The 16538-nt window shown below is 39.9% G+C and overlaps 1 protein-coding gene across 8 annotated transcripts in view; it reads left to right on the forward strand.

Moving 5' to 3' along the window:
• NPAS3 (neuronal PAS domain protein 3) overlaps nt 1-16538 on the forward strand; it is an 858964-nt gene that overhangs the window by 603991 nt on the left and 238435 nt on the right. For all 8 annotated transcript variants that reach the window (XM_045059780.1, XM_045059781.1, XM_045059782.1 and 5 more), the window contains one exon: nt 11720-11809. In XM_045059780.1, the coding sequence (XP_044915715.1) occupies nt 11720-11809 (90 nt within the window). The remainder of the gene's footprint in view (nt 1-11719; nt 11810-16538) is intronic.

The raw sequence follows: 16538 nt of genomic DNA on the forward strand, positions 1-16538 counted from the left end.
ACATTATACTTCTTTGAGGCGTCTATCATTCATGGGAGGCTGATGTTTACTTAAATTCTAAGATATGTGTGAGAAAGAGTTTTAGTGAGGATTCATCATTCTTAAATTATTAGAGACTTCATTAAAAATATTAATGTCTTAGGTGACAGAGTGTGTGTGGTGGATACAAGTGGGATATTTCTTCATTGTGAAGTTGATTATCTTATAGTCTTGGGATTCTGGACAGTTAAGAAAAATACCATTTTAATAATGAAAATAAGTTTTAGTTCCCATACGCATCCCTTAAAGAAAGCCAGGCAGAGGGCCAACTGAAAACTCAGACGTGGAATTTAATCAATATATTTGCCCCTTCCTACCACTGTTGTTGGCCATTTGGATGCCTTTGACATAGAAGGTTGAGAAAGACTAAGTGGGAGGTGACAGGTGTGGCTGAAGGTATTATAGAGCTATCTGATTGAGGCTACTATAAATTCTGTAGACTAAATAGAATTTTAATAAGTCTAATAGTCATTGAGAGATGGACTGTCATCCATCAAATGCACTGAATGGTGGAATATATCCATTTTCAAATTATTTTTGTTCTAACATATCTTTAGCTATTTAAGTCCAAAGAGTGGGTAAATGGATCATTGTGCACATTAGAATTAGGCTGAGACTATTGATTCGAGGTTTCTAGTGAATGAATTATCAATATAGCCAACTGCAAATTTCATTTGGAATTACCGTGAATTGGCACATCAGTGCATTTGAATAGATCATGCATAACCTAGATTATTGTTAGAGCGAATCCCTTGTAGGCTGTTATATAACTTCAGTAAACTACATGGCCCTGAGTCACTGAAAACACTTGATCTAGTGATTCCTCAGGTGTGTCAGGTAATAGAGTCTCTATGGCTAAAGTAGATTGTGGTGTTCTGTGGCACCTTGTGCCAAATAACTCAAGACAAAGTGCTCAGGAAGTAAGTTAGACCTGCCTAGCAGGCTAACAACTATGTGCTGCCTAGCGGAAAACAAAAAACAAAATCTGCCGTTCTTTGGCAAATGTCTGGGATGTCACTTACTGGTCTCTGACTTCACTAAGGAGTCCAGGAAAGGGAAAGATCCTGTGTGATGACAGCACTTGAAGACAGAAGGGAAAAGAAAGATTGCCCAGGCAAAAACTTTTGACACTTCCTTCTGCCCTGGGAAATGCATATGGTGGCATTGTTAGCTCCATGAAATGGTCCATCCTATTTGCTAATTATAAGGGTGTGTGTTAGCACCTTTATAATATATTTATCTCTCAGAATGCAGGAATCTCAAAGTTTATAGAACAGATCTGTTCCTGAAAAATGGACCATTTAGTGACAGTTCATGTACTGAATCTAATTTGCCCTTTGTTGCCTGCAGTGCATTTCTCTAGTAAAAACTTTAAGACAAAACGGAACTATACCTTTCTAATGTTTTTTTAAACAAATTTGAGCACCTATTGTAAAAGAAAACAAAAATAATCTTGGTGATTATTTGACCTTTCAGTCAAATCACTTAAACAGGAAATAGCTGAGCCTGTCATGTTTGCTGCCTCGTATGCATATGGCCCATATGGTGGGTCAGAAAGACATGGAGACAGAGAGCCCAGTAGTTTCCACCAGTTAGATACATTCTTTGTCCTCTTCAAATTACCTTAACATAGCTGATTTTATATTCAAGGTAGTTGCTTTAGACTTTATCTTTGTGTTTCCGTTACTTACACTTCTCTATAGACAACTTCAGTCCCATGATTCTTATTAAATCTCAGAGATTTCGGTTAAAGCATCATATGATCCTGGAAATTCAAATAGTAAAAGAGCCGGTTACTCCTCAGTGATGGCTATGAATTCTTTAGCAGTCAGGATAGTCGCTGAAATAGATCAGAAAGAGGAAGGAAACTCCAATCTCATTTAATTTCCTTCTTTGCTAATGTTGTTATCCCCCAAAGTTGCCAATACCAAAAACCTCATAGGCTGGTCTGGTTCTTTCATTCTCTTCCTGAATTGGACACGTCAGAAGCCAGGATCCACAGCCAAGCACCACTACACTTAATTGCATACATTTAGACTGTCATTTTATGTACACCTAGCACATTCGGTGCTACCACATTCCACAAGCTGAATTGCTCTCCTTTGAAGGATGTCATCTAGAGATTGTCTGAAGATTTCTTACGACATCAGTCATTACACTTTGTGTATCTGCAAGTATGTCAGCAAACAATAAACAACAATCTTCTTTGCTTCAAGTGTGTTAAATTGGCATGTGGGCTTCCTTGAAGCCCTGAATAGGATGAGATCTCTGTGAACAAGCAGTATATGCCGGTCCTTCTCGCTAAGACTCAGCAGCCAACTGTGCAATGAAACTAGGTCAGAAAAGCAGCCAAGAGCCATAGCAAGTGGTAAACCCAGTTGTTTATCCCAAGATCATTCAGCAGCAGGTTCCCAGTTCCATCAGAATAATTGATTTTCCCATAAATGTGTATCTCTGCTTTGTATGGAGCTAAGGCAATGAAGCAGTGTAGCCTCTAAGCATTTGAAATGCACGGGAAACCAATATAAAGATTTCAATATTGTAAATGTAGGACCCAGAAGAGGTGCAATTGCTTGAAAAAGATTTCAAAGACAATCTTAAGCATTATCGAATTTCTGGAACTAAACACTACTTTTTATTATCAGTCCATCATATTTATAGCTTTATGTGCGCCTAGGAAAAATTAATTATTAATTATATGAATAGTATATAGAATAAAGAGGAGAGGATCTAGTTACACTGATTTCCTGAAATTAACATTGAAGATTTTCATGGCCCACGCATTTTCCCCAATCAGAATTCCTAAATTACTATCTTAACTCAGACTACCATAACAGAATACCACAGACTGAGTGGCTTAAGCAACAGACATTTGTTTTCTCACAGTTCTGGAGGCTAGAAGTCCAAGATCAAGGGGCCAGTATGGTCAGATTCTGGTGAGGCCTTTTTTGTACCTTGCAGATGGCCACCTTCTTGCTGTGTGCTCTCATGACCTTTCCTGGGTACATGCCTATAGAGAAAGAGATAGCTCTCTCTTCCTCTTCTTATAAACATATCGGTCCTGTTGAATTAGGACTCCACCCCTATGCCCTCATTTAACCTTAATTATCTCCAAGAAGCCCAGTCCCAAGATACGGTCACCTTGGGAGTTAGGGCTTCAATGTACAAATTTTGGGGGATATAATTCAGTCCGTGGCCACTACATTTGCAACAATCAAGTTTCTTTCAATACGGATGTTTTTAATACCATTTCCCTAGAGATACCAATAAATGTTTCCTAAATGAAACTCATATGAATGCATCAGATTAATATCTAAGGTCTCTAAATGGTCTTTTAATATGCTAAAATCATTACAGGGTTCTTTAATCACTGTTACTACCCCTGACACAAACTCCTTACCTAAAGGAATATATGTGCAAAGCTTTTATTATTTTCTCTTAAGGAACCTATTTTTTAAAGTTACCCACTGCCCAGTTGAACAGTCAAGGTTCAGTCATAATCAGCCGTAACAGAAGTAGCAATATGAGTCTGCCTTGTTATTATCGAGGATGTACTTCTAAGCAAACATGACTGCAAAACAAATTTCTGTAAAGTCATCTTACATAAAATAGTATATTTCTACATAAAATAATAGGTAATATACCAGAAGGGGGAGGAAAAAGCCCTAAGTCTCAGTGAAGCACTTGGGGACAGGAAATCGGGTTATGGTCCTGGCCAGCCCCGTGGCCTACTGGGGTAAGTGCTCAAGGCTTGTTCTGGCGCTTGCTGTTGGGAGGTGTTCTCCTAGCAGTTTTGTAGGCTAGTTCTTCTTCCTCCAATGCATGAGAATTTCCTTGAGGTCTAGCAGTCTCTTGGCTGTACACACAAATCCAAAAAGAGACACATGCAAGGCGATGGATATGTTAGGTTAACTAGGTGGGAGGAATCCCATGTGTATGTGTAGCGAATCATTACCATGTATACTTGAAATATCTCACAATTTGGTTTGTCAATTATACCTCAGTAAAGCTGAAAAATACAAATTCCATCAACCCATGCCTTTTCTAAATCAAAGACAGCATATTACAGGTGCGGGGCTTAGTGATATCAGACAGGAGTCCCCACCTATTACAGAGGGTATCCTAAGCAGGAAACTGCCTTTGCCCTGCAACTTTTTGTTTTATAAAGTTAATTTCCATCTTGGCTCAATTCCTTTGTCTCCGATCCCAAGGATGATCTTTCTTTGAAAAAAGAGCTTGTGAGTTGGGTCCTTGTTCAGCTTTGTGAAACCTCAGCTCGTACAGGCCCAGTGCGTAGTAAGCACTCAACGTTGTCTTCTCAATGTATCACCCTCAAACAATAGGAGCATGAGAGTCCCTTGTGTGGAAAGAAGTGCTGGAGGAAGCACAGAATTTGAGCAGCTTCGATGGGGTGTGAAACAACTGAAAGACCCAGCAGGTGGTCCCAGCATCAGGAGGGAAAAGAGGATCCTTCTTTCTTAGATCTACCACGTATTGGTGCGTGACCTTGAGCCGTGTCCTTAATTCCTCTGGGCTTCAGTTTCCTTACCTGTAAAGTAGGATTAAATAATACCTCGCTCACATTTAGTCTATGCAATTTGCCTAACATATATTATTTTTCTTCATTTCCCCCTCCTCTCCGGTGAATATTTGAGTGAATTGGGCATCGTTTAAGACATTCTATAATACAGTATGATGGTATATACATGATATATAATATATGTAATATATAATAGTATGTGCAATACATATTATAGAATCCATTCTCTGTTTTCTGGTAATCTGTGATCTATAGAATGTCCAGTAAACAATTAGTATCTATTCTTTTTATTGCCTTGTATAATGCAGACAACTTGAAAAACACCTAGAGCCCTCCCTGTATGTGACCAAGCTCCACGAGTGCCCAAAGCAAAGCAGTGACATTTTTTGGCCTTTCAGAACCGGCACAATGTAATGTTTATATTACTCCGGCTGGCATGGGAATTTTTTCTTTAACTTGAAAGAGAACTCTGAATTAAACAGGAAAGATGCACAGTAAGAAATTCGCTCCTGGATTCTGAAGAGCCTCTGTTTCAGTAAATTAATACACCATGTACACAAAAAGAAGGCATTTTAATGTTCCAGTGAGTATCTGTGCCTTAGAATAACTAGTGGGAATCCTCTCCCTCAGGCATCAGAGCTTGTGAGCACCACACGGTCACTTATGCTTCCTGGAGTCCCAGTCTCCCTGGACAAGCCACAGAGGATGTGGGATCCACGTGCTGCCCTGGTGGCTCAGAGACACAGACACATGTGATTCCACCAAATGCTACACCCTGTCTTTATACCAGAGCCTGTTGTCCGTTTGGCTGGATATTTAAATCAAGAAATCTACATCCCTCAAGGCTGGATGTAAGGCTTGAACTAGCATCCCGGAGAAAAAAGGTCAGCACTTTGATACACAGCTCCCACAAAATGGAATTTTAATGAGCAGAAGCAAAACCTGATCTCCTTGCTCAGAAAGCAGATGTCTTTGTTCTTTTCATGTTTTAACATTTCACCAGCTCAACATCTCTCCTTTTATTCTGGTAACTCTCCTCTAAGAACTGAAGAGAGGCCGTCTGTGCCTCTGCACTGTTTTCTCACCTAAGATGTTTAGATTTATGTCTTTTAGGAAACTCTTAGGAGAGGTGTTTCGAGGCGCCAAGGTTTATTGTTAAGGAATTCCTCTTTAGTGGGAAAATAATCAGGTGTGGCCAAATTAATCTAGCTTGGTATTGGGTTTGGGGGAACATGTGGCTTTTGATACATGATAATGATATGAACCCATGCTACCCCTCATGTTATTGACTCACGGTGGTGGGGAAGGGGCAAAGGAAGAGACACAGGAGCCAGAAGGCTCGAGAAGATTCCTGAGAGCTAAATCAAATCCCAGACCTTTGATACATGCTTTTATCCACTTTGAGAAAATATACTTGACTTAGATTCCTACTTCTAAAAATAAAGCTTTTGTTTCTGCACAGTGCTTGATTGTTAAAACGCAGATTGCAAAGACAAAATTTGGGAAACGTTTTCTTCCCCATAAACAGATACATGTGGGCACTTCTGGACATCGTCCCAGGTTCCTTGAGGTTGCCGGGAGTCCACATGTGTGTGCGTGAGCAGTATAGCCTCAGCTCCTGAGTGCAATCAGAGGGCAATATGGCATTTTAATGAGCTCTATCAAAGTGTTATTGTATCCAAAGGCCAAAAAATTTAAGAAACATTTTTGTCTTTCTAACTCTCTTATCTGCTGCCAAAACAGAGTGGTAAGATAGGTATTGAAGCCCTGTCCTCACTCTTCAGGCCAGGCTGCTTTTTTGTGCTTGGCTTATTCACTCAGTTTCTTTCATGATGATGGAGGCTTGGTTCCAGACGAGACTCCCCTGTTTCCAATGCTAACCCACTGCTCAGACAGCTGAAGGAGTTATTTCATGCCGCCTCTCCTTATTAACTGCAGAGATGTTTTCATAGTTATAAAATACTCTTACCTAATGGCTTGCAAGCATGGTGCTGAAATACACGTTCTGTTCTTGCGCTAACAGAATTATGCCATAACAATGAAAAACCCTGGGTTCGGAGAGAAAGTTGAGTGTGTCAGAGACTGTACTCTATCATGGATGGGTATTTTCTGCCTAGTCTAAGCCCGAATTAGAAGAACATCACAGACGCACGGTGCTTTGGATGTGGAGCACATGCATGCATTTAAATCACGTGTATCTTACTTTTTTACTGATGTAATTGTGAAATATGTTCCTTTTGCATTCATAATTAGGGGGTGGAACAGATGGTGAAGGCTTAGTTTAAAATAATCTGTCATTAAAATAACCTAGCCTACTGGTAATTCTTCACTCTAACTGGAGTGAGGTCATAGGAAAAGAGTTTGGGGTGATTTTTTTTTCTCTTCTGCGTTGGAATGTAGAAGAAAGAACCACTGATCTCAGAGTAGTTATACACATGAGAATTACCCCTATAAGGGCAAGGTGGTAAGATTTCACTCTGCGCGATTTGGCTGTTGTGGAATATGCAAAAAAAAAAAAAAGAGAGAGAGAGACAAAACTACTTTGACAAATATAAATCCATTTAGCACAAGGCATTAAACATTAGTATACCTTCAATCATGAAGCTGTGGTTAGTTTCATACCCTGTAAGGAAATAACCTCATCATTTGACAATACTGTTAGAGACCCTCAGCTTTTGGGGTTAAAAAACCGTGCCTTTTACTTTATATGTTACACTGATGTCAGGGGATATAAATTATAATTACAGGCATTATTATTCAGAGATGCTGTAGCTCCTGACTTCGGTATCCAAGCTTCCCTCCTGCATGTGTACCTCATAGACTTACCAGGATGTGACAAAGGAAATCTCCTATCAGCCCTGTCAGGATGGCTAAGAACTGGTTTTAGTAATAAGAAAACTGTCTTGATAAATCAGATACTAGCATGCCTTTAAAATGTCTGTTTTACTGTTTCTTCTAAGATTTTGTTCTCCATCTGCTTTGAGGGAAGCAGATAGATTTCAGCACGGCTTTATAATAAATCTTCTCAAGGAGGGACTAGCATTAACATTTGTGTAGGTTCTTTTTCATCTTAATCCAACCTTAGTTAATAATCAGAAAATTCTACATAGTGAGTAAGAAGATGTAATTAACCCTTTGACCTCGGAATCTTAATTGGCGCCTGTTGAAAACAGTGGGCAGTTTTTAAAAAAAAAAATTAAAAAGTAGCCTGCAGTGATTGAAAAAGCTTGAAATGCAGTAGCTTTCTTGATTCAAAATTTTGACAAATTCCACAGAACTTTAAGATGAATCACATTTGGCTCCCAAGATGAACTGAATGTTTCCTTCTTCCTATCACCTATTAAAACTGAGACAAACACATTTAGAACAGTATTGATGCTACTCTTAAAACTTTCCTAAGCAGCAGAGTACAGCTAACTGTGAACAGGGATGACCCTGAACCAGAAAGCAGTGGCTGTGCGAAGAGCCACCTTGCCAGTCTGCCACACACCTGGTTTCGTGTCCCATTTCCTTATTTGAAAGGTAATCAAACCTGAGTTTTGGACCTTCATCTCACACTATAGCTATAACTGACTGACATGATAAATACAAAGGTAAAAAAGATGGCTAACTACCCAATTTGTGTGTGTGTGTGTGTGTGTGTGTGTGTGTGTGTGTTTACCTCTCTGATGACAAACAGCTAATCTGACTAGTTGTGTTCTTCCCACACCAAATTGGCTGTTATTTTTAATTGAATTGACTGGATGCTTTGTTTCATGTAGACATAGACTCATTTTAATCTCACCAGGAAATTGGAACATGTGTCGGAGCCTCTGCCTTGCCAAACAAAACTGGCCAGTTCTTAGATCGCTGCTGCTTAATAGCATCAGATGTTCAGCCTCCAGAATTTTTGTTTCCTTGCTAGGGTGCCCAAAAACCCTCTACTATTTTAGTAAATGCATGAGATATGAACCCAATGTTACAGAATCACGATCCCTTTCAGTAATAAAGTAAAGGTTGTCTGTGGATGGCACATGACCTGCACTAGATGTTTTGGAAAACAGCAAAAGAATCTAGGCTAACTCTGATTTTCCAAATGTCAGGAGATATCGCATACTATGTTAGACATCTGTGGCATCAGAATCTTCAAATACTCTAATAGCTTCATAAACAGGACTCTTGCAGAAAATAATTTCCGGGGCGCCTGGGTGGCTCAGTCGGTTGAGCGTCCAACTTCAGCTCAGGTCACGATCTCACGGTTCGTGAGTTCGAGCCCCACGTCAGGCTCTGGGCTGATGGCTCAGAGCCTGGAGCCTGCTTCCGATTCTGTGTCTCCCTCTCTCTCTGCCCCTCCCCCATTCATGCTCTGTCTATCTCTGTCTCAAAAATAAATAAACATTAAAAAATTAAAAAAGAAAAGAAAAGAAGTTCCATCTTTCTTAGTCATTCTAGCATATGTGATCTAAGGGAAAGAGCATTGAGCGTGGAAGTGAACTGGGTTTACTAAGTCTTGGCTGAGCAGTTGTTTGATGTTGGCCAGATAAAGATGAATAAGACATCACCCCACTGTTGAGAAACCCAGTCTCCTTGGGACTTGAATAAGCCAACCAGGACCATACAACGTCATGAATACTTTAACCACGCTATCGGCGTGCAGCAGATTTAATGCTAGGTTTGCCACTGGATGACTGTATGATCTTGTCCGGCCACTTAACCTTTTCTGTGCCTCGGCTTTCCAACCTGTCCAATGAGGGTTTAGAGAACAGGAGGTTGTCTCTGTGCTAGTTCCATCAGTCCTTTCTTCTCTCAGTCAGCCTTGCAACTGTCATGTGCGTGCATAAGTAGTTTTCTCCTGCGTCTCTCTCTCTCTCTCTCTCTCTCTCTGTCTTTCTATTCTGACAGCAGCACTTTAAGGTTTGAGAAGATGGGTTCACACAACTCTCTATAACTGTATGCCAGGGCATGGCCATTGGGTTGAGTGGAAAACCTGTCAAGGCCCTGTTCTCCATGGGAGGCTTAAGGGGGAAGGATCCTAATCTTCACGAGTCATCCTCAGAAGACCTCTTGTGTGAGGTAAAGACATTTTGATGAGGTCTTTCCCACATTTCCACAAAGGAAACTTCTTTCCCTTTGCACTGGTTCAAAGCAAGATTACACAGTGCCACACAGCAAACTTGAAAGGTTGGATCTCACGAGGCTCTGGAGGGGGTGACAGTTTTGTCAAAGGGAAGGAGTCCACTAAGTATTTTGTTCCCTGTCCCTTAGCTGATTCCAGGAGAAATATTACAGAGCAAGGTGACAAGGTAACCTCTAGTGGAAGTGACTTGTAAACTCTCTTGTCATCCTACCTCCTACCTATCTTCTAACGGTGGGATTCTGTCATCTGAACAAATCTTTCAAAATGAAGTGACGATTTTTAAGTCATAAGCTACATCTTAGTGTGGTTCAACTTCACAAACGCTGTGACCATTTCTTTCCATTGACTTACACATATTAGCTACATAACCTTTGTTGTGAGTGGGGGCAGTATTGTTATTAAGTCCAGCTGTCAAAGTTCAAATCCTAACTCCATCACTAACTAGGGCAGACATGTCACCTGCCTTCGCAAAGCCTTGATTTCCTTGTGTATAAAATGTAGATAATAATATAATTACCTCAAATGATACTTATGAAAATTCAAAGAGATAATACATGCAAACTGCTTAGCACATGTTGCTTAATAAATGGACGGTATCCTGACCAAAAGCTTGCCTATCATGTAATTTGTAATGTAATCATGTAATGTGACTTTTGAAATGTTTTCAGAACCCACCTAATCAGAGGAGGAGGTTGGACACTACCCACGGTCTCTGACCATTGGGACTCTGAAAACGGATCAGGAAGCCTGGAGTCCAGATGTCACACACATACACACACACGCGTGCACACGCGCCCACACACACGTTCACATAGACATACACATTTAATACATATATAAATATATATGTATTTCATATAGATATTTGGAGCTCAAAGAGTTCAGTATTTTAGGAAACTGAAACTATTGCTGAGATATGAGATGATCCATTTCTCTACCAGAATTTTATATGCTTCTTCCACCTTTCTCTATTTCAAAATTACGCCATTAATTTAGTGTTGCCACATACCTTGATCTCAGAGTGGGTTTCCTGTCTTTCCCAATTCTCAGCCTTTGTAAAAAACCACGAATCGTGGAAACTTCTTTTTCTGTGCAAGCATCACTTGCGCAGCCTACCTGGTTAGAGATAAATAAAGGGAAACAAAAGACCTAAGGGGGGGCAGAAGGTATACAATGCACTTTGATCGCAAGCATTTGAAACAAATGTGTTCGCTGTTTGAGTGCTGGATTGCAGTTGGAGTCCATGGCGATTTACACCACTCGTCACACTGACAATACAACCTCCCTTTGGAAAGTGGGCGAAGGTTCCAGAAGCTACAGATGATGTAGAGCATCCTTCTCTCCCCACTCCCCTCCTTTTGTTTCCATTTCAGGAGTTGTAATAGAAACCAGGTCTATCACAATAAAACTTGAATATAGAGTTTTGAAAAAAAAAAAAGGATTACAGTTTGTAAGGTTTCAGCCTATAATCATTCACCCATAATGTATTGACTTTTTCTATTTGTTCTACCACAATAGGCGCTGAGAGTGAGAAGGGCATAATCCTTTATTAATTAGCAAATTATTGATGTCCACAGTAGTTCCAGTGGTGATTTTACTTGTTCTTCACATGGGGACCCTTTTTTCTCTTGTTTCATTACAGTTTCCATTCCTGTTCAGCTATTTAATGGAGAATCTGGCTGATTCAATCTCTTAAACTACTGAATCCAAAAAATAAAAATAAAGATGAAGGCAACAGCTCATAAAATCAGCACGACCTGATTTTGTACACGAATATGATGTATCTTGGTCAAAATGACAGAGACATAAGGAAGTCCTTGAAATAAAGGAAAGCTTGTGGTCTTAATTTAGGCCTTTAGTTTGTTCACGTACAGGGCCCTAGTAGAAGATCTTAGGACTTCGGTTAAACAGGAAGAAAAACATGGTTTTAAATTCAGTGTATGTTGCTTTGTATCAGATGCCCTATTCATTAAACCTCCAGCATATGTTTATTAACTTAATTATCTATTTATTTTTTCCTGCAGTCCCTGGATGGCTTTGTATTTGCACTAAATCAAGAAGGAAAATTTTTGTACATTTCTGAAACCGTCTCCATCTACCTAGGCCTCTCACAAGTAAGTAAAACAATTTAGATTCTCGACAGAGATTGTGAAGCCTCCTTCGGCCTTGTGCTTTTCCTTCTTCAAGGGGTATTCTGTTTGGCGTGAATTATCACATGTATTCTTTAATGGCTCTGCCTGACTCTTCTTGCAAAGTCGGTGAGAAAATTCTGTCAGTTCGAAACGTTCGGAATAAACTTGTACTCAAAAACTTTAGTTCCCCCCCCCCTCCCCGCCCCCCCCAAGGATCATTATTAATTTATTGAGAACAAATGAAGTTTCTTCCCTCAGTTGTTTTGAACTTTGAAACCTCTGTGCCCGGTAGGAGAGGGACACACTAATAGTGCTTCCCTTGTGTCCTATTACTGGATGTTTATGGAGTACCCTGCATTATCCTGGGAGCTGACACAATGACAGGAGTCATTTGGAGTCAAGAAATGCTGAAAGAGACCATTAAAATGTGTTGCAGGGAGGGTCCCAGCAAGGATCTGTTTTGCTGCCTTTGCAAATGCTTCCTAACGCTGAAAGGCAATTTCATAAAATAAGATAGCCTTTCGTTATGTGCACTTTAATTACTCGTACGTGTCTGTCAGAGGTTGAAAACAAGATGGAGGCAGCTGAGGTAAGGGACAAAATCCTAGATGTCCGTTCTTGATATTCCCCTGGAACACAAAAATTTTACTTCCGTTGGATTCCAGGACATAGGTTGCATCTACGGAATGCCAAAATCCCCTGAAGAAAAGTTGGCGATTCCACTAATTATCCAGATGTTTTTTTTTCCTCTCGTAAAAGTGCCGAACATCTGGATACTTGTGCCCATACAGGTGATTGGCTGAGTTTGACCCTTTTCATCTGGTGATTTGGCATGAGGAAAACACAGCCTCGGTGGGAGGGATTTTGTGTGTATGTGATGATCTGCCAAGTTGGATAATCTACTTCTCATTCAGTTGCCCCTTGGAGCTAAAGATGGAGATAAGATTTGTCTCTCTCCTCTTAAGCAAGACCCACCCCAGACTCATTGCTTCCGCAAGTTGGCACTGCTCTAAGGAGGCACCCAGCACGGCTGGAACATTTTGGCTGTTAGTGAGTTTGCTGGGTAATAGCTAAATTGAGAAAGACACTGGGAAATAATAAAGAAAGATATTTGGCATTTGAGGAGGTTTGGAGGAGGGGGAGGGATGCTGCCAAATGTGATTATTTACTGTTGAGAATCCAAGCAAGGGTCCATTAACTCTTCCTTGAAGAATGCGCGAAGCTATTGGCTATAGTTTATAGAGTAATTCTATTTTATGTGGGTTTCAGCAAACCAAATGATAGAAACTGGGCTATTGTTAACTCACTGTTAGCATTCTTGCATCTTATTGAAATCTCTGGTTTTGTAATAGCCTTTAATAGACTCTAAGCCTCATCTTAATCTGTTTAGGACCTAGTTTTGAGAATCTTCAGTTTTGAAACGGGTGTGCCCACTATGTGAATATCTTACAGGACTGGAAACACCACTGTTTGTTGTTCTGCGATGCCCATATTCATCTGTTTTATGCACAGTATCCAACAAAGTTTAATAAGCCAGTGAAGAAGAAGGATGAATAATTAGTTTAAGCAGGTAAATGCTAATTAGGGAACTCCTGAAAAGCATCCATTATATACTAGCTCAAAACACATTTTACAGCCCTGGTTAGTGGTGTAATCCAAATTCTGTCAAGGCAACTGCATTTTCTGTAATTGAGATGTGTATGTTTGCTTTGCATAACAGATGGCTCTGTATGCTTAGACTGATAGCTAGGAAAATAATAATTGCATTATTCTGGCCAAAAGAATATTAGCTCTTGGGTTTTGGCCATTTCAGTCAGTCCTCCTGCCAGCACAGCATATGCACATATATGGATTGGATTTTCAAGGAAATTGATGCATCTGGAATAGTGTGGCCATCTGAAATATCATCTGTTCAAGAAAGATTTGGCTTTAACCCTGTGCTGGGTTCTCCTTAAAAGCAGTATATTTCACTGCTTTTCTACTGTAACATTAAGTCAATCTTTTCTTAAAATCTGAAACAAATAATTGAGGTTTCTGCAGAGTAAAGCAGCTGTGTAGACGTTTTGCAGCAGGTGGCACGTTCTTTCCGGTCATTCCTTGCTTCTTTTATGGGATGGGTTTTACAGTGTGGATCAGTAGTCAGCAAGTCAGCATCTTGACTTAACCAGGGGCAGACGCCAGCCCCAACGTGCTGTACCCTCAGTGGTAGATGGGTTCATTGTCGCCAGCAATGGTGGAGACTATGAGGTACAAGACAGAGGTCTTCAGTTGGAGGCACTGTGCAAGTGAAATGGTGAAGGGTCCATCACGAGAAGGTGACGTTTGCAAATGCCGATGTAGGTGTTAACATTGAAAACTAAAGTTTAAAAACACTTCTGGATTAATGTGAAAATAATCTGCTAAGAACATGGCCTGTTTTTAAAAATTAATTCTCCAACTTTGGGAAGGAATTTCCAACCCAGTAAATGTTGTGTTCTCAGTCCCAATAGGATACTTGAGACTTAACCCTTTCCAACTTTCTTCAGTGACTTCTTGAAGTTGCCGGGTCACGGGGTACTCATGGGGGACATACGATGCACAATGTACTCACAGTTATTCGTTTAAGTAAATACTTAATTTTTTACACATGAGCGCACACACACACAGACACACACAAACATGCCCATAATTGAATGCTAACCAAATGTGCTATTTGTAACCTACAACTTTGGCTCAGAAGTTATCCCGTGAAATTCTAGACAGAGATAAGGAGTCTGTGAAATTATGGCCCCTCCGTTTCTTTTTAAATAGTTTCATTAAATAAAGGCGATGTATGGCTTTATCACCAAAGATGTACCCAGTCAAACTGTTAAGGAATATTGTGAGCATGCCAGTTCGTTAGAGCATAGTTATGCCTACATTTGTAGCTCTCAAAATATCCCTTCCTCAGTTTTATATTCCTTCAACATGTAAATAAATATGGTGCCTTTAAAGTGGCTTATGTCCAGGAAAGAATGAAGATTTTATTTTGACTCATGAGAAAATTAAGTAGAGAGACTTGTCCTGAGCTCTGTTGTATAGCATGAATATAGATACAATCAGAGTGGGTTTTTCCTCTATACTCTGTTGAGTGGAACAGCTCCTGGTTTCCAGCGTGTATGTGTGGCAGTTATTCTCTGTAAAGTCCTTTCATGTTATCATGATGGCAGGAATGAAGGGATCCGTGATGATGTTCAGACCAATTCAGCAGCCCTTTTGACTCTGCCAGAGATATATATTTAAATCAACATTCAAGGTGTGCTTTCAGGTTGTAGAAATATGCACTGTTGGAGTGCCAGGGTGGTTCAGTGAGTTAAGCATCCAACTCTTTATTTTGGCTCAGGTCATGATCTCACCATTCGTGAGTTCAAGCCTGCTAGGGATTCTCTCTCTTCCTCTCTCTCTGCTCCCCTCCATGCTTGCTTTCTCTCTCTCTCAAAATAAGTAAATAAACATTAAAAAAGAAATAGAGGTGCCTGGGTGGCTCAGTCAGTTAAGTGTCTGACTCTTGATCTAGGCTCAGGTCATGATCTCACAGTTCGTGAGTTTGAGCCCCGCATCGAGCTTTGCACTGTCATTGCGGAACCTGCTTGAGATTCTCTCTCTCCCTCTCTTTCTGTCCCTCTGCATCTCATGCTGTTTCTCCATCTCGGAATAAATAAACTTAAAAAAATTAAATAAAATAAAAAGAAACATGCACTGTTGACTTACTTCCCTAGATAAAGATGATTCCTAGTTACTCACCATGAAGCCCTATCTTAAAAAAAAAGAGCCCCAAATATCATTAATGAGTTTGGTTTGCATGGGATTTAAATGCCTTCTTATACCTGGCAGATAGCCTTGAGAGCTGCTAAAGACAGCTCTAATCCATAGGTATGATGGAATAGGCATAAGTGAAAATGAAGAAAGAAAACAAAGTGTATTCCCTAACACTGAAAATGTAATAATAATACATAGCCTGATTTTATGAAATCTCTTCCGGTATGCCTGGGGCTTAATTGTCAACGGATCCAAAAGAGACTTAATACGATAAATTTTAAAAAATGCTTGTTTGATATAGGACCTAAAACTTGGAGAAATATTCATTTGTTGGCTTATGTCCTCCTCTTTCCACAAAGAAAATAGCTTATATAAATGTATATAATAAAAAAAAAGACAATGGCTAAACAGAGCTAGGGTATAAGGAAAAAGAAAAGGCAAAAGTAAGTCATTTGTTACCACATAGTAGGAGCACACAATAGAGTCTCTAAGAGGGTTATAAGTGATCTGATAAAGCTTCAAATTTATCTGTGAGCTTCCTGGTAACCAAAGCAAAAAAAGGAAATACAGCCATTCATCAAAAAATAAGGAAACATCACTTTTTTATGAAAAGCAAAGTTTTTCTGGGACTGTAGTATAAGAATAAATCTCAAATACGATCTCCTTGGCGGCTAATATGTGGATTATGACATGTTGATTTGCTTCCATTGGAGTTCACATCCAGAGCAAGGCTGTGTGGATCATATAACAAACATGAACAAACATATTTCAAATTTCATGAGCAGACAGAGAACTCTTCCCACCCCCTCAGGTGGTGTGCCAGAGATCATTTTGAGAGTGATTTTCTGATATCCAGGTCTTACAATAGCATTGACTAATTTGATGTTTTATGTGCTTTTATAAATCAGCTTTCCCTCACCCAAACGCAAATCCT

Source organism: Felis catus, chromosome B3 (genome assembly GCF_018350175.1).
Source record: "Felis catus isolate Fca126 chromosome B3, F.catus_Fca126_mat1.0, whole genome shotgun sequence".
Lineage (NCBI taxonomy): Eukaryota > Metazoa > Chordata > Mammalia > Carnivora > Felidae > Felis > Felis catus.